The sequence below is a fragment of the Hipposideros armiger genome, unplaced genomic scaffold (assembly GCF_001890085.2).
Source record: "Hipposideros armiger isolate ML-2016 unplaced genomic scaffold, ASM189008v1 scaffold_777, whole genome shotgun sequence".
NCBI classification, from domain to species: Eukaryota; Metazoa; Chordata; class Mammalia; order Chiroptera; family Hipposideridae; genus Hipposideros; species Hipposideros armiger.
The window spans coordinates 440,365-464,135 of NW_017732127.1; the positions used below are offsets into that span (position 1 = coordinate 440,365).

General features: G+C 38.9%; 1 protein-coding gene across 1 annotated transcript in view; it reads right to left on the reverse strand.

Annotated features, from left to right (window-relative positions):
- Positions 1 to 9,197: 9,197 nt before the first annotated feature.
- Positions 9,198 to 23,771, reverse strand: part of FRMD3 (FERM domain containing 3) — a 284,121-nt gene continuing 269,547 nt past the window's right edge. The window contains exon 12 of the mRNA XM_019628278.1: positions 9,198 to 12,892. Coding sequence (XP_019483823.1) covers positions 12,294 to 12,892 — 599 coding nt within the window. The 3' untranslated portion in view covers positions 9,198 to 12,293. The remainder of the gene's footprint in view (positions 12,893 to 23,771) is intronic.

Genomic DNA, 23,771 nt, shown 5'->3' on the forward strand with positions numbered 1-23,771 from the left:
GCCGGCCCTGTTGATCCATTTTGAATTAATTTTTTAAATGGTCCAACTTTATTATTTTGTATGTGGATATCCAGTTGTCCTAGTATGATTTGCTGAAAAGACTTCTCTTTTTCCTTTGCATTATCTTAGTACCCTTGTCAAAAATCAATTGTCCATCAATGTATGGGTTTATCTCTGAAGTCTCAATTATATTCTTATGTCAGTACCACACTGCCTTGATTACTGTAGCTTTGTATTAAGTTTTGAAATCAGGAAGTATGAGTCCTCTAACTTTGTTCTTCTTTTTCAAGATTGTTTTGGTTATTCTGGATCCTTTGCATTTTCATATGAAATTTTAGGACTAGTTTGCAATTTCTGCAAAACAGACAGCTGGGATTTTGATAAGGACTGCCTTGAATCTGGAAATCAGTTTGGGGAGTATTGCCATCTTAACAATACTAAATCTAATCTATGAACGTGGGATGTCTTTTCATTTATTTAGGTCTTCTTTAATTTTTTTCAATGATGTTTTTGTTGTTTAAATATACAAGTCTTGTAGTTCTTTTGTTAAATTTATTGCTGGGTGTTTTATTATTTCTGATGCATTGTAAATAGAATTGTTTTCTTAATTTCCTTTCTGGTTGTTCATTGCTAGTATATAGAAATATAATTAATTTTTATATGTTGATCCTATAACCTTGTTTAATTCATTTATTAGTTCTGAGTTTTTATGTGTGTATTCTAGAGAATAGAAAGTTTTAATTCTTTCTTTCCAATCTATGTGCCTATTATTTTATTTCCTTCCCAATTGCCCAGGCTAGAACATAGTACAATGTTGAGTAGAAGGGGGAAGGAAACATTTTTTACCCAATCTTTGGAAGAAAGTTTTCAGTTTTTGCCCTTTAAGTATGATGTTAAATGTGGGTTTTTCTTAGATGCTCTTGACAAAGCTGAAGAAGTTTCTTTCTTTTCCTGCTTTGTTGAGTATTTCTATCAGGAAGAGAGGTCAGATTTTCATTTATTGAATCAACATTGCATTCCTGAGATAAACCCATTTGGTCATAGTGTGTAATCTTTTTTATATGTTGCTAGAGTCAGTTTGCTTATATTTTATTGAAGATTTTTGCATCTATATTCATAAGCAATATTGATCTGTAGATTTCTTGTGATATCTTTATCTGTTTTGGTATCAGGATAATGAACTGGAAAATGTTCCTCATATATTTTTTGTAAGTACTTTTAAAAATAATTTTTTACTTTTCAATTACAGTTGACATATATTATCATATTAGTTTCAGGTGTTCAACATACTGATTAGACATTTATATAACTTAGGAAGTGATCACTCCAATCAGTTTAGTACCCATCTGACACCATAAATAGTTTTACAGTATTATTGACTATATCCCCTATGCTGTACTTTACATCCTTGTGACTGTTTTTATAACTGGCAATTTGCACACCTTAATCCCTTCCCGTTTTTTTCCCCACCTTCCCAACGCCCCTCCCACCTGGCAACCATTAGTTTGTTCTCTGTATCTATGAGTTTGGTTCTGTTTTGTTTGTTTGTTTATTTTGTGTTTTAGATTCCACATATAAATGAAATCACATGGTATTTGTCCTTCTCTGTCTGACCTATTTCACTTAGCATAATACCCTAAGGTCCATCTCTGTTGTCACAAATGGCAAGATTTCACTCTTTTTTATGGTTGGGTAATATTCCATTATATATATGTACCACATCTTCTGTATCCATTCATGTTTTGATGGACACTTAGGTTGCTTCCATATCCTCACTATTGTAAATAATGCTGCAATGAATATAGGGATGCATATGTCTTTTCGAATTAGTGTTTTGGGTTTCTTCAGGTAAATACCCAGAAGTGGAATTGCTAGGTATTTATCTCTTGTTATAGCCTTTGTTTTAAAGTTTATTTTGTCTGATATAAGTATTGCTACCCCAGCTTTTTGTGTTTCCATTTGCATGAGATATTTTCTTTTCCATCTCTTTACTTTCATTCTGGGTGTGTCTTTCAATCTGAAGTGGGTCTCTCCTAGACAGCATATGTATGGGTCTCGTTTTATCTATTCAGCCACCCAATCTTATCTATTCGGTATCCAATCAAAAGATTGGAGCACTTAATCCATTTACATTTTAAAGTGATTTTTGATAGGTAGGTAGTTATTGCCATTTTATCATTCATATTTTTAGTCTTTGTTGTTATTGTTGTTCCTTCTTTAAGGAGTCCCTTTAACATTTCTTATAATACTGGTTTGATGGTGATGAACTCCTTTAGCTTTTTCTTCTCTGGGAAGCTCTTTATCTGTTCTTCAATTCTAAGTGATAGCCTTGCTGGGTAGAGTAATTTTGGTTGTAGTTCCTTGCATTTCATCACTTTTAATATTTTGTGCCAATCCCTTCTGGCCTGCAAAATCTCTGTTGAAACATCAGCCGACAGTCTTATGGGAGCTCCCTTGTAGGTAACTAATTGCTTTTCTCTTGCTATTTTTAAGATTCTCTCTTTGTCTTTAAGCTTTGGAATTTTAATTATGATGTGTCTTGGTGTGGGCCTCTTTGGGTTCATCTTGTTTGGGACTCTCTCTGCTTCCTAGACTTATATGTCTATTTCTTTTGCCAGGTTAGAGAAGTTTTCCATCATTATTTCTTCAAGTAGTTTTTTTAATTCTTTGCTCGCTCTTTTTTTTCTGGTACCCCTATAATGTGAATGTTGTTATGCTTGATGTTGTCCCAGAGGTCCCTTAGACTATCATCATTTTTTAAATTCTTTTTTTCTTTTCTTTCTGATTGGGTGTTTTCCACTACCTTTTCTTCCAAATCACTGATTTGATCCTCTGCTTCATTTAATCTACTGTTGATTCCTTCTAATGTATTCTCCATTTCAGTTATTGTAGTCTTTATTTCTGGCTGGTTTTTTTTTTTAATGTTTTCTATCTCCATTTTTATGTTTCGTATCTCTTTGTTAAAGTTCTCACTAAGTTTGTCTATTCTTCCCCTAAGTTCATTGAATATCCTTATAAGCAGTGTTTTGAACTCTGTATCTGGTTAATTGCTTTTCTTCATTTTGTTGAGGTTTTTTTTCTGAGTTTCGTTCTGTTCTTTCATCTGAGACACGTTTCTTTGCCTCCTCATTTTGGCTGACTCCCTGGGTTTGTTTCTAAGTATTAGATACATCTGCTACATCTCCTGGTCTTGGTAGGGTGGACTTTGCAGTTTTTAAGGGCTCATGTTAATTCTTCTTTAAGTTTTAGTATAATTTACCAGTGAAGCCATCTAGCCTCAGTAATTTTTAATGTTACGTCTTTGAGCTCACTGATTCTTTCTTCTGCCTCAAGTCTTCTGTTGAGTCCCTCAAGTGAATTTTTCAATTTGGTTATTGAAGTCTTTAGTTCCAAAATTCCTCTTTGGTTCTTTTTCATAGCTTCTATCTCTTTATTGGTATTCTCATTTTGTTGATGAAACATTTTCCTGATTATGCTCTTTTTATTGTTGAGCACCCTTATGATGGTTATTTTAAAATCTTTGTCTTGTAATTCATATATCTGTTTCTCTAGCACTGGTGTCTGCAGATTCCACTTGTCCTTTGATTGGGCCACGTTTCCTTGTTCCTTTGTATGCCTTTTAATCTTCTGTTGGGTTTTAGCATTTCTGAAATCTGCCATCTCTTCCAGTCTTTACAGTTTGACTTTCTCCAGTCAGCCTGGCTAGAGATTCTGAGACCTCTCCAAGCCCTTTCTGGGGTGTGTCCTCTCTGGGTTTGTGTGTTATCTCCTATTTGAAGAAGATTCCCAGTTTCTACTGAGGCGCTCCCCCTGGTGTCTTTGTCTTGCACTGTAGCATCTCTGGTGCTACAGCAGGCTGTGGCACTGGAGCTTCAACCAGTGTCTCTTGGCTGTGGTACTGTGCTCTGGTGCACATTGATTGCCTTTGTTTTCAACTGCTCCCAGCTTGTGCCTTGTTCCCATCAGCACCTAGATTCAGGCAAGACAGAAACCAGGACCTTTGGTAGCCCTATGAAAAGTCAGAACATTGGACTTACGTTCCACTCTTCTTCCCTTCCCCAGGAAGAAGTCAGGAGTTGGGAGTTTTCTTCCCATCATGCCATGCTGTACTGGAGGGAAGGGCTCTGGCAAGTGAGTGTTACAGATTTTCCTACTGAGCTTCAGTGCAGTTGGCTTCATTTTCACCTGGGATGTATGAACTTTTTAACTAGTTTCTGGATTTCTCAGAGGCAGTTGGTCCATGTATTGCTGTTAAGTCAGTATCTCCATGGGAGAAAGAGTCCTTAGGGGTTCCTATTCCACCACATTACTCAGTCGCTTGTCCTTGTTCGGTTCTTCTTAGACTCCATTTGTATCATCACATCAGGCAGCTGCAGTGTTAAACCATTTCCAGTAATTATTTTTAAGAAGTGTTCTCAGAAAGCCAGGAGCAGAGAGGGAGCTCTGAATAAGGCAAAGTAAAGAGAAGTCTGAGAAGGAAGCCTTCCAGGGAGCTGCAGTACAGATAGAACAGTAACCGTGCTCTAGGGATGGGGCTGTTAGGGAATTCCAAACCCATTCTGTCCCCTCCAGTGGCCACTGTGCTGCTGTTTTTCACAGCTATCATAATTGTGAGGTTGTAAGTTTTCAAGGGAATTTCAGGGCTGGTGAGCGGTGGGAATAGGCAAGTTAAAATGCCGCATAGCCCACTGATCTTACCAAGCAGGGTTTCCTTGAATAAATTTTCTTAGTTATTTGCAAGTTTCTGGAATTCTGGAAAAGTTGATGTTTACAATTTTTGCCAGTGTTCTCACTGCTTTTATGGGAGGAATGGATTTTCAGAAGCCTTTATTCCAGCAGTCTAGAAAGCGCTTCTCCATCAAATATAATTGTAATGATGTATCACCTAATGATTTAACTAGTTATCCTTTCAATTTTATTGAAGCAAAGAATTGGTAATGACCTGACCTGCAAAAATATTTGTCACACCATCATTAAGATAATTCAGTTTCTAGGGCCGGCTGAGTGGCTCAGTTGGTTAAGAGCTCGCTCAAGAGTTTGAGCTCTGAGCAACAGCGGTTCAAGTCAGCCCGAGCTGAGCAGCCGCTGAGCTGCCAACAGGTGGCAGGATGGCTCAGCTAAAAAAAAAAAAAAAAAAAAAAAAAAGATAATTCAGTTTCTCAGTTACACAGAATTATACCAAAAAGCTTTATCAAATCCTAGATACAGAATGTTAATTTTATCCATTCTTTCACTTGTAAGTACTTCATTTAACCCAATCTAATAATCAATGAAATTTGAGAAAATAAAAATATTAGCAAAAAGATAGTTGCCTCACTTCTTATCTTTATACACAAAGAAGAAATCTTTTCTGTAAGATAGACTCTTCATCATTATTTGGATGGTTTCAAATTCTTCAAAGAAAAAATAGCCATATGCATTTGGATTTCACACTTCAACCTTCAGTTCTGATCATCAAAGGATTCACCTCCAATACTCCCATCTTCCATTCTTTTAAACCAGTCAGGGTCAGTGACATAATTTGCAAGATGTAGTGCAAAATGAAAACATGGAGCTCCTTGTTCAAAATACAAAGGAAAATTGCAGTTAACGTACTAAAATATAAAGGTTTTCTTTTAAAAATATTTTATTACTTATAAAACATGAAAGGGTAACAGCAATACATGAGTAACAATATTTATATTACAACTTGCAACATTACAAATTGCAAAAAATATTTTGGTGTCATAATTTTGTATAATACAATCAATGATACATTATTATATCAATATATAAGTATCTTGATTGGTCATAAGATTTTTTTAGGGTTCACTTTTCTGCAAATTCATTAGGCCATCAAAACCTATTTTAGCAGCTTCATTTTAGATTGATATAATTGAAAGTAATATCATTTATTTTTCATAAATGCAATATCACAAATAATTTTTGATAATTTTTAATTTTGAGAAGGATCTTTATGTTGCAGCTGTTACTGGTGCCACAGAATATTTTATAGGCTGTAACAACATTAGGATAAATTTCTGATAAATTATTTTAAATTATAATTTTTAGTACATCTAGAACTCATGATGCTTGTAGAACAATTTTTCTAAAAATATTTAACTTTTCTTACAAATCAGTTTTATATGGCCACTGTTCAGGTTCTGGTTTGCAATTTTACAGAACCAGCAGCTCAGGGTTGTCAGGACACTCAGGCTAATCCAGGATGGAAGAAAGCTGATTCACACCCAGGGAATAACAGGACACTGATGCTTAAACCAGAATGCTGAGTTTTTAATTTAGGAAGAATGTAACTGCCAAGCAGAGTAGAAACTAATGTTGGTTTGTTAGTGTGTTGTTTCCCTTGAAGGATAGTCTCCTTGGAAAACTCAAAATCCTTGTAATTATCAAAATCATAATTCTTGTAGATGAAGAGATTCAAGGTAATCCGTGTTAGCTGGAGGAGCTGCTGTAATTTGCAAGACATGTTTCAATACTTGGTATTCACACAAAACATATCCTTTGCCTTACTAAGAGTTTTCCTTTACAACAAGGAAAGTGGCCTTCTTTTTCCAGAGAGATATTTGGGGTAAGCATCAGCTACAGGTAAACAATAAGGTGATATGGTCCCAATCAATCCTCTGTTCTTTACTAATATTAAGTCCTAAATTCCCTCACCTATTTGCAAGGCCTGTCAGGGCTGATGTCAGTGGCAGACATCCCCTGATGCCTGAGGTTCAGCCAGGAGCAGCCTTCTCCACTTCTTCCTTGCAACACTGGAGGTTGCAGACATCCTAAATATTCTTGAGCGTACTTAGTATGAATCTTGCCCCCCCCCCACCACCACCCCAGTTCTAAATAGACAATAGACACAATGGCCAGAAGAGGATTAAAATCAGTTTTATTAATGGATTGTAGAACACAGCTGGGATCTGAGGCCCAAGTGAGGCATCTTTCTTCCTCTTTGAAGTGACGACAGCTGAGCCCACTGGGCTGGGCTCACTAGACTTACCCACCCCATCACAGACCGAGGCTGGAATGTGGAGAGCCGAGTCCTGGCTGAGCCCACCATGGGCAGGTCCTGCTGGGTCTGTTTACTGCATGGAGACTGGAAGCCCAAAAGCAGGTCCAAGAGAAAGAGAGAGAGAGAAGCAGGAGGACAAGTAAGCAGGGACTTTTAGCACATTATCTTCACCCAGTAGAGAAAGATGGCCCAAAGAGTCTCAAATTCATCGACCACAACCATCCCGAGGTCACCCCAGAAGTGGAAATTTCTCCCTACTACTTTCCTTCCAAGCTGGGAGTGTGGTTAGGAGGTCGTTCCCCTATTTGGCGGAACGAGGAATGGAGGAATAAGGAAAAGGGTTTGTACCAAGAGGCAAGACTGGGGCGGGAGCCTGCACTGCACAACAAATAAGTGGCCAAGGGCCATTCTGTGGAGCCTTCCAGCCTGCATATCCTAACCCAAACAAAGGTGCTGGCTCGAGCCGCCAGGTAGGGACGGACTATATGCCCCTGTCACCTCACGCTTCAGTGCTAACTACTGGATTCCTGTTCTTGCCTGTACTCTAGAGCCTGGAGCTGTAAGGACTGCTGAGTAAGAACTTGACAAAGTTCCCCCACCCCCTATACCCTCAGTAGGTGAAATGGATGAAGGTGGTCAAAAGGTACAAACTCATAATTATAGGATAAATAAGTTCTGGAGAGCTAATGTACAGCATGGTGCCTATAGTTAACACTGATGCATATCTGAAAGTTGCTAAGATTAGACCTTTAAAGTTCTAATCACAAGAAAAAATTTTTGTAACTATGTGAGGTGATGGGATTTTGCCAAATTTACTGTAGTAATCATTTTGGAATATATACACAAATCAAATTATTATTTGTACACCTAAAACTAATATAATATTATGTCAATTATATCTTGATAAAACTGAAAAATAAAACTTGACAGACTTAAGTGGCCACCCTAACTGGAGTGTAATTCAACTGGATATGTATGGTGTTCCTGTAGTAAAGAGAGCCTTTTGCTTCATTAAGAGTAGCATCCTCTGATGGATCTAGAGAACATTATGCTAAGTGAAATAAGTCAGTCAAAGACAAATACCATATGATCTCACTTATTTGTGGAACCTAAATCACTGAATAAATGAGAAATGTAAACAGAAATAGTCTCAGAGACACAGAGGAAAAACAGGGTTGCTAGTTGGGAGGGGGTGGGGATGAAGGAGAAGGGGAAGAGATGAGACAATACAAATTGGTAACTACAATATGGCCTCAGGGATAGAAAAGACAGTCTGGGGAATATAATCAATAATGTTGTAAATATTTTTTAGGGGGCCAGATGGACTCATGTCTTGTTGGGGAGTCCACTTCATAGACAGTTTAGAGGCCGGACCACTGCACTGTATATCTGAAGCTGATGTTGAATAATATTGTATGTCAACTATAATTATATATACATATAGTCACGGGATGTGGAGTAGAGTGTGGGAATGGAGTCAATGGAATTGTAATAGATAAGTATGATATCGGGGAGGGGGAGACAGGGCGTGGAGGGAGGGGTGTTGTCACTTTGTGAGGGGTGAAAAGGATAACTAGTGCATTGTTTTGTACACCTGAAACTAATAATAAAATAATAATAATAAAAAAAGAGTAACAACCTCTGATTTAACTGACAGATATAGAGTTGTTAGCTTTGTGGCAAAGCAGAGGGCCATGCTGTATGGAGGGGAAGATCAGAGTAGAATAATCAGGTTCTTCCAGGGCCCATGAACAGGCAGGAGAAATTTAATGGCAGGTGTTGCAGAGTTGAGGCTGATGTAGCTCTTTCTAGCACAGGAAGGCACCCTTTTCTGGCCAGAAGTGATAACATACTAATTTTCTGGCACTCTGAAACCCTTCCCCCAACCTGTCACGCAGAACACCCCTCTTCGATTTTTCTACGCTTTTCTATTTCTCTAATTATCTTAGTGCCATAATAATAGATTATAGCTGTCTCTTATGGTTAGGTCTGTTTCCAGTACACTCAATACTCCTGCTCTTGACTGGGTGATTTCTGCAAAAGATTACTCCCATCCATTCCCTGTGATCCTTTTTTTCATACTATCACCATTCAAGGGTGACCTCATTTCATGGTCCTAGATGGCACCTTTGTGTAGTTTCCAACAGGATATTTATACAACTTTGCTTTGAATAAAACTAAATGATTGCAGAAACATTTTTCCCCAGAGTACTTTATTAGGGATTCCTGCCACCATATTAACATATAAAACAATCTGAATGTTGACATAGAAATGCAGATTTCACTATACAAAGATAAGGCTCCAATCATAGGTAACATGGCCCCCCTATCTCTAGTATTTCAATGGAATCAATTCATTTTGAGCTCTTCCCAGAGTGAATTTTTAAATATTAGACAAGCCACAAAATATATTCCAAATACATAACATTTTACAATATGTTCCAAGCACAGACAGAAACACAATACTTTACCTACATTTTTTTCACGATCCAACTTGCATTAGCACTAAAGACAAGATTGTGTGTGTATATGTATTTGCCATATATGTGTGTATATATAACCACAAATGTACCCACAGTGGTTTTCATGGAAAATTGAAACCTTTGAGACTGTGGGTTTTATCCACCACGATATCTGAGAGGCAAAAGGAATAATAACATGTCACAAATTCCTGACTGGGGAAAAGTAAACACAACTGTGCATGAAGAGCATATCAGTTGTGTATACACAAATACACACATATATACAGATTCATATATAAACACATATATACCAATAATATGGAATATACATATACTCACACACTTGCTTTGAACTCTAGCTCACTATATTATATACTCTCCATCTTGGAAGCAGTCTTTTCCTCATTTGACTCAGGCAACTGGTGACTGTCTTCTACCAAACTTGAGTGGTATTTCTAAAAACACTGATGCTATCCCAATGAAATGCCATTTTGCGATCCCAATTTTACTTTTGGTGGCTATTGTTTAAATTCAGCAGACCCAATCCTGTCAACACCTTCACTTAAAAACATTTCTATTCAACAATGAAGTTTTTACCTAAGAGAAAAGAGATGTTAGCTGGAAATGTTATAAATAATATGTTTGTTATTCCTTAATATAAATATACATGGTTGGGCTATGTGTGATATTTCTCCTGTCAGTATTTTTCAAATGTTTTATGATGGGCAATATATTACTTCCATAATTTAAAAGATATTTAACATTTAGAAAGGATGAGGGCTAGGTGATTTGTCATGGTTAGAACTTCAAAGAAAAGTACATGAAGCGTAATTAGCAGGGGGACTTATTTATTGCAGACTATACTGGAGGGCCCTTAGGATGACATCGAAGTCATATGATAAAAGTGGGGGAAAGAACTTCAGTTTTAAAGCTGGCCATTTGCCAACTTCCCAAATAAACTATGGAAATATATTTGTATATTGTTATCAAATTTCAGGCATTAAACAGTCTTTATTAAAGAGCAAAATAAATCACTGAAAGCACATGAGAAACGACATCCTACAAACTTAAGAGCAAATGTATATTATAGTTTGCTCAACTGAAGGCTTCATGAGCTGACTTTTAAAACTTATTTTCAAAATTAAATATCTAATAAAGCACTCAGAGCTCCACGAATCAGTAGGACTGGAATGGCCAACTTGGAAATTATGCTAATGGTAGAGCTAGAGTGTCTCTTAGAGGTAGGGAGAGATTACAGGCAGCCCAGTCTCTTTGTAAATGAAAGCAATGTAACATTTTCAATCCATTCAGAAATCCCAATGCTCCATGCCAAAGCTCCATACTCTTACCTTTCTGTCATGGACTTAATGGTATGAAGGAAAGTACTAGAACATCTGTTCCCTCTACTGAGTCCTTTCACTAATTCACCCAAGCAGAAATGGTTTACCTAAAGAGTCCCCTCCACTTTCTTAATGGGAGCCCCAATTATGAATAAGTTAAGACCTTAAGAAAACCAGGAAAGGAGTATAATGACCACCACAAAAGATCACTGGCATTTATCAAAAAGCCAAAATCCATTCTTTTCATTTTTTTTTCTTTCTTTCCTACTCTCTCATACACACACTTCTTTTGAGATTTCTTCACAGAATCACAGTAAATGGCATGAGGGACCAAAATTGTGCCTTCAAGCTTCTCCACTCTTTTTTAGATCCAGTTAAACATATTCATGTCAACTTGGACAGCAGGTGCGCTGTTCTTTACATTATCCAATACCTTGCATCACCATCACTTCCATAAAATAGATCATTTGCCTCCCACCACCTGCCTACCAGCCTCACCAAAACACTTTCTTTTGCTACTTCCCTTTTGTCCAGTTCCTGTCTGCTTCCACTCTTGGATTACTGTATAATAACATGCAATTAACTAGCATAGCTTTTAACTTTTTTCCTTTAAAGTTTTGCTTTCTTTTAAAAATGTTCTGCTTCCCCAGCCAAAATATGTGGACAGAATGCAAATGAAAGGAACAAGTCATCTTGTCCAAATACTTTGAAAAATGGACCACCCTGTGTCCATTTGATGTTCAGTTTCTACATCCTCCAGTTCCATCATCTGTTTTAGAAGCTTACTTACTACAGTGTCTTTCTACCTATTTTCTATCTCATATGCAGGTAACAACAAATTATGGATTGTTCAACCAAAAATATTTTTTAAAAACAAACCAGTACCAAAACATTAAAAAATTCCTGACATACCCTTTGTGCATTAGTCTTACAATCTGTACACTTAAATATCTCCAGGAGGCTTTTTTTTTTTTTGCTAAAAATTTACCAAAATATTCTGAACACATAAAAATATTTAAAAAAAAAACAAACCCAGCATAAATTTAGTTGTATAGGCATTGGTTAGAGGACATTGTTTCCACTAAGGATTATATTCAAAAACTTTCTCTTGGATTTTTACTAAAATTCTGATTCTGAACATTATAGCTTGTAATGATGCTAACTATTAAAAAAGGGTCAATCTAATTCAGCTCAATGTGTTATGTGTTATGATATAATTAAGAGTATGTCTGTGATATAATAATAAACAATAAACATATTTTTTAGTTACTTAAGGGCCATCTTCCTAACCTATAACTAAAATTACTATATTTGATTTAAACTTACTTAAGTGCAGTGAATTATGGAAAGCTAACTTAAAGGCTTGAATAATCAGTTTTGAGTAAGGAACGCTGTTGACAGCCCCATGACTATTCAGAACCAGGCATTTGCTGAAAAAAACAAATCACTAGTATTGAATATAGCCCTTAGTCATATGAGATAGGAACTTTATGAGCAACCCAGCATGTAGAGAATGAGATTTACTTTGCCAGCCACCCACTCCTTGAGAGGACAGTAATATTCATAGTGAAACTGCTCAAACTCGGGCGTCTGGCGGATTTCACATAAGAAGGAGAGATCAATACCTGACTCCAAAAGGAGGAGGAGCAGGGGGAATACAAAGAGCAGCAGCCCCAGGCCCACCACAAGGAGCCGGGAAAAACTCTTGACCAGCGGGTTCACCCGAATATGGCCTCTCAGAATGTCATAGCTCCAGGACCAAGCTCGGTGAGCCTCCTTCAGCTCCTCTGCTTCAGCCATCAAAAAGGCATTTTCATCTGCTTCCAGTTCCTCAAATGAATCTGTGTCTTCTCTTTCCAATTCAAGCCTAGATGGACAATCAAAGAGCATGTCAATCTCATCATCATCAATGGGGGTGGGGAGCAGACTGGCACTTGGGTTGTATGCAAGTTCAGAGATAGTCAGAGGCTCTTCTTTTATTTTATCTTCCTCTTCGCTTGGGGGGTCTTCATACTCCCGGGCTTCCTTTACCGGTGAGCTGGAGATCAAGGGGGCAGAAATGTCATCTTCTTTGGGCAATGGAATACCTGTAAAGAGACATTGTTTTCTTTAATTTTAAATTTCAGGTTTCCTAGTTCCATAAATATCTGTAAATGGAAACAAACCAGAAAAAAAAATGGAATTCAAGGGACATGTAGAATTGTTCTGTGGAATCCTGACTTTTAACAAAGTCATTTCAGTAACAGACCCTGAACCATAAGTTCTAAGGTCAACATGCTAAACCCAAAATAACCAACACACCACAAATGGTTGGCAATATTTACAACATTTACGTGTGCAATTTTGATCTACAAAGCATCAGTTTTGGACATTTGCAAGAATAAAATGACAGTAAGTCACTATTATAATTTTGAAGCTGTGTTTTAGAAGTCAACATGGTCAAAGTACTATAGTAAAATTATAGAATCTAGTATCCAGTGATAATCACTTTCTTATGTATTGTTTCCTAGTATTCATTCTAGGCAAAATTGTGTGGTTTCTAGTTTTCTGTAACTACAAACATGTACAAACTTGCATCTTGCTCCTTTTATTTAACATTTTAACTTGACATTTTCTATGTTGAAATAAACTCCCATTTGTATTTATAATAGTTGCCAAATTTTCTACTTAGTTAATACAATATTAGTTGCCTATTGGCAAACATTTAGATTGCTTTGCAGTTGTAAAAAAAAGAAAATGCTGTAAGAGACATCTTTGCATATAAAGCCTTTTTTCCTCCTCTTGTTTTTCAGTTCATCTGCCATAGATAGATGTCCAAGAGGAAAACTGCTTGGTCAAAAGGAATGAGTATTATTTCCTAAAGTTTATTGGAGGAGGAGCGTGTCTCAGTCCCTCATTTTTTAGACGTGAAATCCACTTATCTACTGTCAGGCCTCAAGCAAGCTCTCCTCATTTTGATTCTTGGGTACTTAGTGGGAAATAAAGTAAGGATCACAGAAGTGTTCCCCAAGGTGGTTCTATAATATAATACCAACCTGGTGACCATGTGCATTAGGTAATTATAAACCAGCCTTTAATGACTACATTTCAGGATTTCATTTTCTTCAAGTGTACAGCAAGTGACATCACCACCAAGATGGCGACATAAGGCATTCCTGACTTTGCTCCCCCTCACAAGAACAACAACTAGACAATTCAAGGACGAGACACCGCTGAGAGAATCCTAGAACACAGGAGGGAGGCTGAAGCACCCCCCTGCACCACACAAACCAGGACAGCCTGCACTGGAAAGGTAAGGTGACCTGCTGCGTGCTGACTGTTTCGCCCCACCCCCAGGCCAGGCCGGCGTAGCGCCACACAGATAGGTCTCCCCTGAGCCTATGGTTCCTCTGGTGGGAAAATACAGTCAAGGGGGGACATCCATTATTTGCAATAGCCAAGATATGGAAACAACCTAAGAGGTCATTGACAGATGAATGAATAAAGAAATTGTGGGATGTATACAAACACACTAGAATACTATTTAGCCATAGAAAATGAGAAAACTCCTGCCATTTGCGACAACATGGATGGACCCTGAAGGCATTATGCTAAGTGAAATAAGTCAGAGAAAAACATACTATATGATCTCATTTATATGTGGATTCTAATTTAAAAACAAACAAACAAACAAACAAAAAAAAAACTCCCACCAAATTCATAGAAAAAGAAATCTGATTTGTTGTTATAAAGGTGTGGGGTGTGGTGAGAGGGCATTAGAGGAAAGGGGTTAAAAGCTACAGACTTTCAGTTATATGATCAACAGTATTAGGACTATGATGTACAACATGACTATAGTTAACACTGCTGAATGATAATATATGAAAGTTGAGTAAATCCTAAGAGTTCTCACCAAAAGAACATTTAAAAAAAATTTTTTTTCTGTTTCTTTTTATTGTATCTAAATGAGATAATGGATGCTAACTAAAAGTATAGCGGTAATCATTTCACAGTATATGTGAAACCATTATGCTGTATACCTTAAACTTATAGTGATGTATGTCAATTACATCTCAGTAAAACTGGGGGAAAAAGATGTGCAGGAGTGAATTACTGACTTTCTCTTTCAAAAATCAATAGATATTTTCTAATAGCTCTGGTATGATAGCACTTGGCAGCCGAGATGAAACACACCATAAACCATGCAAGCGAACAAAGGGCGAACAAGCACATGAAAAGATGCTCAGCATCATTAGTCATTAGGGACATGCACATCAAAACCACAATAAGATGGCACTGCATACCCACTAGGATGGCAATAATTTTTTAAAGAAAATTATTGAAATAGTTTTAAAATTACTGAAATTAACAAGTGTTGGTAAGGATGTGGAGAAATTGCTGATGGGGATTTAAAATAGTTCAGCTACTGTGGAAAACAGTTTGGCAGTTCCTCAAAAAACCAAACATAGAATTACCATATGATACAGAAATTCCACTCCCAGGTATGTACTCCAAAGAACTGAAAACAGAGAATCAAGCAAATAATTGTATGCAAAGCTCAGTGCAGCACTACTTCAATAGTCAAAAGGTGGAAACAACCCAAATGTCCACCAACACATGAATAGATAAAATATGGTATATCCATACCCTGGAATATTATTCAGCCGTAAAAAGCAATGAAGCACTGATATATGTACAGCATGGATGGATCTCAAATATATATGCTAAGTGAAAGAAGCCAGACACAAAAGGTCATATGACATGATTCCATTTGCATGAAATAACCAGACTAGGTAAATCCATCGAGACAGCCGACTGATAGTCGCAAGGGGCTGAGAGAAGAGAGGAATGGGGAGGGACTGCTGAGTGGGTGCAGGTTTCCTCTTGGGGGGTCAATGAAACGTTTTGAAACTAGATAGAGGTACTAGTTGCAAAACATTGTGAACGTACAGAATGCCACTGAAGTTTTCACTTTAAAATAGTTAATTTTACGTTATGTGAACTTCACCTCAATAACAATAAAAAATAAGTGCAAGCCATCAACTTTGTACTACCCTATAATACTCCATGAAACTTAAAGGAAGAAAATATTCGCATAATAGGGAAAGATGACAAAAGTTAGGACTTGTTGGAATGCTCTACATAGCTGGTCTTCCATATCCCCAGAAGGAGGGTCATTGTACTCTCCTCTTTCAGAAAGCAGTGACAGTAACATTGTATCTGACTGGTAGTGCTGCTCTAAAAAGAACTCCCATCCCCTTTGGCTATTTTCTTTGCTCCTGTGGTCACACACATCGTCCATGCTTTTTTTTCTAACAGTATTTTCTCATGGATCCGGCCTTGCAGCCTTAAGTCTCCTTTTCCTGATATTCAACCCTTTCTCCCTTTGTCTCTGCCTTTCATGTGCCTCTCCTATAAAAACAGGGCATAGGAAATCTCCAGTTTCCAGATCGTGGTATTTTGTTGATGGCAACTCCATTCTTCCAGTTGCTCAGACCAAAAACCTTGACTTGCCTCTCTTCACACCCACACTGGACCTGTCAGCACCTTCTCTGTCTCTACCTTCCAAACATCTCCAGAATCAGACTCCTTCTTACCACGTACTCTGCTAGCACCCGGGTCCAAACCGCCATCCTGATTCACTGAGATTATTGCAACAGCATCGCATCCGCTCTCCCTGCTTCAGCTCTTGCCTGTGTAAGGGCTTCTGTCAGTTCAGCAGCTACAGTGATCCTTTGAAACATAAGGCAGATCATGCCACTTATCTGCTCAACATTCTCTAATGGCCTTTCATCTTACTCAAGAGTTCAACCCGAGTCCTTGCAGGGATGCCTAGGGCGCTACTCAGTGTGCCCTCACCTCCCCTCCTCAGCTCTCTGACTCTGAGCTTGTGACTCACTGGTTCACTCCACTCCAGCCCCACAGATGCCCTGCTGTTCCTGAAACATCCCAGTCATGCCCCTACTAAAGGCCTTTGCACTTGCTGTTCCCTCTGCTTGGAGCTCACTCCCTCTTTGCAGGTCTTTAAACAAATGTCACCTTCTCAGTGAGGCCTTCCTAGCCATATCGTGTAACATTTCATCCCCTATCCCCAGCACTCCTTATTCCCTTTCCCTCATTTTTCTTCTAATTCCAGGATATAAGGAGGGAAAGTGCAGCACTAGCAAACACCAGAGATAGTAGCTTTTAGGGAAGACATAACCACAGTAACTAATTCTGGGTCAGAAATGCCAGTGTCTCCGTAGGCCAGGCAGGCGCCTAAAGAGAGTGAGCGTGGCCAGGATGGAACAATAGGGACTGATGGGGACTGGGGAAATGAACCATGTTGAGCTCCATCTGAAAGCTTTCAAATTCAAACTTTTAGGAACATCTGTGCAATCCATACAAAATGTGCCTGTGGGTCTTTGTAGGCATACAGGCTGCTAGTCTCTAAACGCTGCTGTAATAAGATCAGCTAGGTTCCTGATGTTTCAAGTCACTCAAGGGTTTCGGTACGTTGATCTCAATAATAGAAGTAATCACTTCTCTGAAAAGGAAGAGGAAGGCAAGGAAAGAAATCCTTTCTTTTCCTTTCATCGTTTTTCTAACCACTAGTGTTAGTTGTGCTGGAGTTGCACGTCACTTTCCCCTCATCCCAATGCTCAACGTGTAAAGCAGCTGGAGTAGCGTGGAAAGGAGGCCAGACACAGGCTGCACAACCCCCGGGTTAAATCCCAGCTCTCTACTCATATGAAGACACTTTAGTTATTAAGGAACTTTTAGTTCAAGTTACTTACTATTCTTGGAGCTCAGTTTGCTTAACTACAACACAAGAATAATGCCTACCTCATAAGGCTGCGGTGAGGGTTCAGTGAAACTATGGGTGCCTGAGTGCTGTCTACAGCAAAACTATGGAAATGAGCTATTACTAATGTACCAAAGAACATTAAGTTACATTTGATCTATTATCAAGCAATATCATTTTATCCAATCCATATAAAACGAGTCCACTATTACAGAGTACAAGGAATTGGTTATCCATATTCTCTTAATTTTCTTTATATGATAGATGCTTAAAGTTTCCTCCACACCTTTTCTGGCAAATTCTAACAAGACTATCCAAGGAGACCAGGAATACTATATTAGTAAGAGTATCTACACTGCTTCATTAAATGTATTTTACTTCATTCATGTATGAGAAGCCTCCTTCTTATATTCACAAATCTCAAAGGCTGCAAGCTTTTTTTTTGTTTTTTAAGAATGAAATGACAATGATTTAGGAAATAGCTTTCAAATTTATATCATTATACAGCCCAATGAAAATTAGATAATAGCTGTAAACTTCCTGACACATAGGAAATGCTCAATAAATGTTAACTGTTATAATTAAATTTTAGTATAGTAATATAACTGGTTTTAGACCATTATTGTCATCATTCAATTTGAAGAAGTGCTTTGTGAAGCAAGATAGTGAGAATGGGAGGATGCTGATGGAAAAGCCCCCTGATGATGGACAGGCAGTGCGCCCGCCACGTACAGTCAGGCAGGTTGTGCGCTGCCCATCCCAGTCAACACCATTCACGTGATCCCAGTGTGGTGATACTCCCCAAAGACACACCATGCGACACACACAACCTCCTCGGCAGGCTACAGACAGACGCTGTTATTGATAAAGTTGTTCTTCATCTAATTGCTGAAGGCCAAATATAGACACCTATTTTAGTACACTGCAAAATTAGTGGCAGGTAACAATGGAATAAGCATTGCTCACATTTGCATTCAGAAATCTGCCCCTCTATTAACTCTGCACTTACTAGTGACAAAATCCAAATGCTACAGCTGAGATTACCAGCAGCTTGTGTGTGTACAAAACAGCTAAAGAGACCGGCCAATGGCCCTTATCTAGTTCGCCTGTGTGCCAGTGATCCTTATGAATGAAGCAATGCAATATTGGGTATCGCCAGAACAAGCCTGCCAAAATGAAGGTAATAGTAACCCCTGATGATTTCCAGAGTTTGTGGAAAGGCTCAAAAGTATGTAGAAAAGAAAAAGGTGACAAAGCACTTTAGGGACAATATGGCAGTATCAAAAGATAATGGATCACTTGTCATTTGCATGTATTCATGCTAACCTCCTTAGCAGAGACTTAGGAATTTGGGTTACTTGGGGTAACTTTAAACCCACTTGGCAATGCCTTTCCTATTTGGAATCTACCATTGCCGTTTCTGTCATTTGGCTGAAACCAAACTGGCTCATTTTGCAGGAGACACTCCCTCAGCTTTGCTCCTAGCTCCTCCATCATAGCCACACAGTGCCTGCCCTGTGAGGATCAGCCCTTTCTCCATGCTAGAGGTTTTGGCAAATGGCACACTATTGGGAACCACCATTCTGGTTCCCTCTTAGGCTCCCCAAGTCACCCTCTGCTGATACCCAAATATAGAATGTGCATTAAATCTGCAGAGCAGGAGTACAGAGAAAGGGGTACCACCACCCAGGAGGAAGGAGGGTGTTTTAGAAACCAGAGAGGATCTTTTGGAGATCACAATTAGAGCATTATTTTGACTTTTAAAGTTATGTGTATGTAGATTGTATTTTCTCTAAGTTTCATCTCATGACAGTGGAGAGAACCTTATAAGATCTTTGTTATGAAAGTGGGACAATGGATCGGAAAGGGTTGACAGCCACTGCCCAAGTACACACCAAATTGTCAGGTCTCTACAGAAGTCACATGTTTGTTCAGAACCATCCTTCTTGAGCTGGGCTGAACTCTTGATTGATCTGCTTGTGTTGGTAAGCTTAGCCATACTGGCTCTGGGAAGTATACTGTACTCTTGAATTGAGAGTAAGGAAGAAAAGTGGAAAGGAAGAGTGGGAGAGGGGAAGGGAACAGGTCATCACTCCACTTCTAGGAAATATGATGGAGTGAAAGAGCAGTGGCCTAGAATTTCAGGGACCTGGATCCAATTCCCAGCTGAGCCAGAACTCTCCGTGTGAACTCAGACATATCACTTCAGTTCTAGGAGTCTTGGACTTTTTACAAATGGTCCCAACCCCTCCAGTTCCAGTGTTTTGTAGTTACATCTTAATACACTGTCCCACTTAAAAGTCTACAAATACTTTCTCTAAAAGCACCAATCACCTGCATATATTGGGTTGTCGGAAAAGTCATGATGTATTTTTTCTATGTTTTTCTTGGCAAAAATGCATCATGACTTTTCCGACAACCCAATAATAAGCAGAGCTAGTTTTCCTTCATCTGAGAAACTGGGAGAGGGGGAAAAAAGAAGGGTGCTAAGATTTTCAATGAATTTTTATAGGGCTGGACATTTTAAGCACACGATCCTGTGATAGTCATAAGAGGAGATGAAGAAACTGAGGCTCAGAGACATTAACTTGTACAAGGTCATGAAGCCAGGAAGTAACAGAGCAGGGGTTTGTACCCAAGCTTGTCTGACTCCAAACCTTGTTCCAGACCACCCTGTAGCCTGAAGGAAAGGGGCTGAGAGGCCTGAGAGCCTCACTTCTTAACTAACCAAGAAGAGTCTTCTCTGTTACTGGCCCAATTTCACTTGCTGAAACCACAGTGTCATTATATGCAGGGTGATCATCTGTCCCCATTTCCGAGAAAATGGGGACAGATGATCCCACTATATGCCTGTTGTCCTAGCAGCATTATTAAAGTGCCCCTTTCACTCTCAAAAGATTTGCCTAACAAATTTTATGGTCACCTAATTATATGTCAGATCTGCTGTGATTTATCATAGCCAGAATAGAAGCAAACAACAACCACAAACCCAACAACAACAAAAACACTTGTTGTTTTGGGGATTAACAGCTTAGGTTAGAATTTACTATATTTTGCATGTGCTATTCCTCCCTAAAATATTTCTACCCACATTAAGCAGCATATAAGTTTCCAAAAGGTAGTAAGGCAGCATGCCATTAACCTCCCACGTGGCTCATTTATCTTCCTTTTGTTAGAAATAAAGTTTTATCCTTCAAGTGAAGCTCACATCCCATGGGTTTAAAGAAAAGACCCTAAGAATGACATTTACTTATCCAGATTTCACTTTCAGTCATGTCTATTGCAAAATGTCTCATACTAGAAATGCACCTGATGTCTCTGAATATTTTTGGGAGACTGCCCGTTTATTCTATTTAAAACCTATGAAGAGTCATCCCGGTGACTCAGGAAAGTATAGACAAATGGAAACTTAGACAGGCAGACACACACACACACACACACACACACACACACACACACACACACACACAGAGAGCAAATCCTAAAGTGCTTCCCATCCATACATTCCAGTCTCTTCTCTTTGTGGTCATCACTTACCAACCTTCTGTTCATGCCTTCAGGAGTGGCTGAACATTTTGACACCCTTAGTCTTACCATCATTTTGGGCAACTTCAATAATTAGACTTTAAGAGGATGATTCAGTCAATCTGACCTTACATGGCAGTAGGCAGATGTCCCTTATAGTCCCCTGAAATAGCTCTTACCAAGATCTCCGATGCTAAAGACAGTGTGTGCTTTTTGCTGTCCACCTGCTAGCTACTCGACCTCTGAGACTCCATACTCTCTAGGTTTTCTTCCAGTGATTCTAAGCTGCCTCTGTCCTCTCCACAGTCGCCTCGCCGCTATTTGTGGCGGCCTCAGCTCTCTGCTCTAGTCACTCTGTACCCTCTCTCCCTTGGAGTCAACCATATGGCTCCAATATGCTCCTGCAGCATTGCTCAACGTGGCTCTGCAAGTCACTCGTGTCCCCTAAGGTGCTGACAGTTGTTCCTTGAAAAGTGTTCTATGGTCATGTTAATTTGGGAAACTGTGCACACTATCACCCTTTTGTACATTTACCATCAAGGTTAAGAGTATAAGCTCTCATCAAAAACGTATGGCTATCATCAAAAAAGACAAGGTAACAAATGTTGGTGAGCCTGTGGAGAAAAATGAACACTGTTATATATGACATATAACAACATATAATGGAATAATATTCAGCCATGAGAAAGGAGGACATCCTGCCATTTGTGACAACGTGTAGGGAGGGACCTTGAGGCCACTATGCTAAGTGGAATAAGCCAGACAGAGAAAGACAAATACTACATGATATCACTTACATATAGAATCTTTAAAAGAAGAAAAAAAGTCAAACTCATAGAAACATAAAGTAGGAAAGTAGTTGCCAGGCCATAAGGAGTGGGGAACATAGGGAAACTTGTAAAAGGGTACAAACTATAAACTTTTAGCTGTAAAATGAGTGAAGTCTGAGGACCTAATGTAAGACATGGTGATATAGTTGGTAACACTGTATTGTATAACTGAAATTTGCTAAGACAGTAGAGCTTAAATGTCCTCACCAAAAAAAGATAAATATGTGAGGTGATGGATGTGTTAATTAATTGGGGCAAATCCTTTCACAATGTGTATTAACTCACACGATGTACGCTTTAAATATCTTACAATTGTATTTGTCAATTATACCTCAATAATGCTGAAATTAAAAAAAAAAACGTACAAACTCTGCAGCTATATTTTTGTGTTGAATCCTGGCCTTGTACTAACTGTCACGTGACTTTGTACATGTTACTTATCACTCTGTTCCAGTTTCCTCATCAATAAAAGGGGGAAAATTCCAGGACATACTGCATGGGGACATTGTGCAGAGAAGCAATCATGAGTTAACACATGTGAAGTGTCTGGCACAGGGTAAGCACTCAGTAGCATTACTATGAAAGTATTAAAATGTGAGTGGTCCCCAAGAGAAGAAACCAATGTTGCTTTATTTAACTCAGTACTTCCCAAATTTATTTGACCAGAGAACTTAGAACACGACTTAGTTTAGGAAACGCATGCTACTGAATCTCTGACCCATCCCAACTCAAAACCTTCCAACAAGCTCCAGATTCACCACGCAGCCATGTGTAGGCACATCTACCTCAATATCTGAAACCAAACACACTTTGTCTCCCACCCAAGCCTTTCTCTCCTCTACTACTTATTTCTATCCAGTCTCCCACACAGCTATCCGAGGGGTGGACAAGGTGTTATCTTCACACTCACCATTCACATCTAATCTGTCAGTGATTTCTACAAACTCTGTCACCATATTGTCTTTCAAAACTGCCCTGCCTTTCCACTTCTCCATTCTTACCACTTCTCAACTGCAGACAGCAGTGGCTGCCTAACTAGTTTCCCTGACCTCAGTCTGGCTCCTTTTGAATTGTTGCCAGAACAATCATTCCAAAATGCTCATTAGTCATGAATCCTCTTCTTAAGAGGTCTCTCATGCCTTTCAGGCTAAACTCTTTAGCACAAAACACTTCTCTACCCGGCGCATTTCCCCTAGTCTCTCTATTTTGAGGTGCCCAAATGCATCATAGTACGAACGACATGCCTCCGGGCCTTTGCACACTGTTGCCTCTTCCTGGAATGCCCTTCTGCACCCAGATGGCTCCCACCCATTCTTTAAAACCTCACCTCCCCCCGGGAAGACTCCTCTATCCCCCATTATTAGTCTGATATAGATGCTTCTTATCTGGTAGTTTCCACAGCTGACGCCTCATCATCCATTTCTCTCCCAAATGATTAAGCTAGTCATGTAACTCCAGTTTCTTGGTGGTGTCTGGTTTAGAAATGGGCTTGTGAGCCAACCCTGAAAATGAAGGAAAGAGTCACTGGTGGGGACGGGAGGAGACTTCTGAGAAGGGTTTCTTGCTTCTAAGAAGAGCATCCTGGAAAGGTACAACAATGTCAAGAGAAAGAGTCTGTATCTAAAAGAAACCCCAGGGATTCTGGCAGCCGCCCTGTGGTACTGACAGCAAATGGTCTGAGGGGAATTCTGGCCAACTGAGAAGGGCGGTGCAGGGAGAGGAAATGAACCTGGGTTCTCAGCTCTGGAATCCTTCCAGACTCTGGACTTGTTGTCTTGGATAATAAATCACCTTATTATTTGAACCAGTGTTTGTTAGAGTTCTCTATTACTTGTTGCTAATGGCATC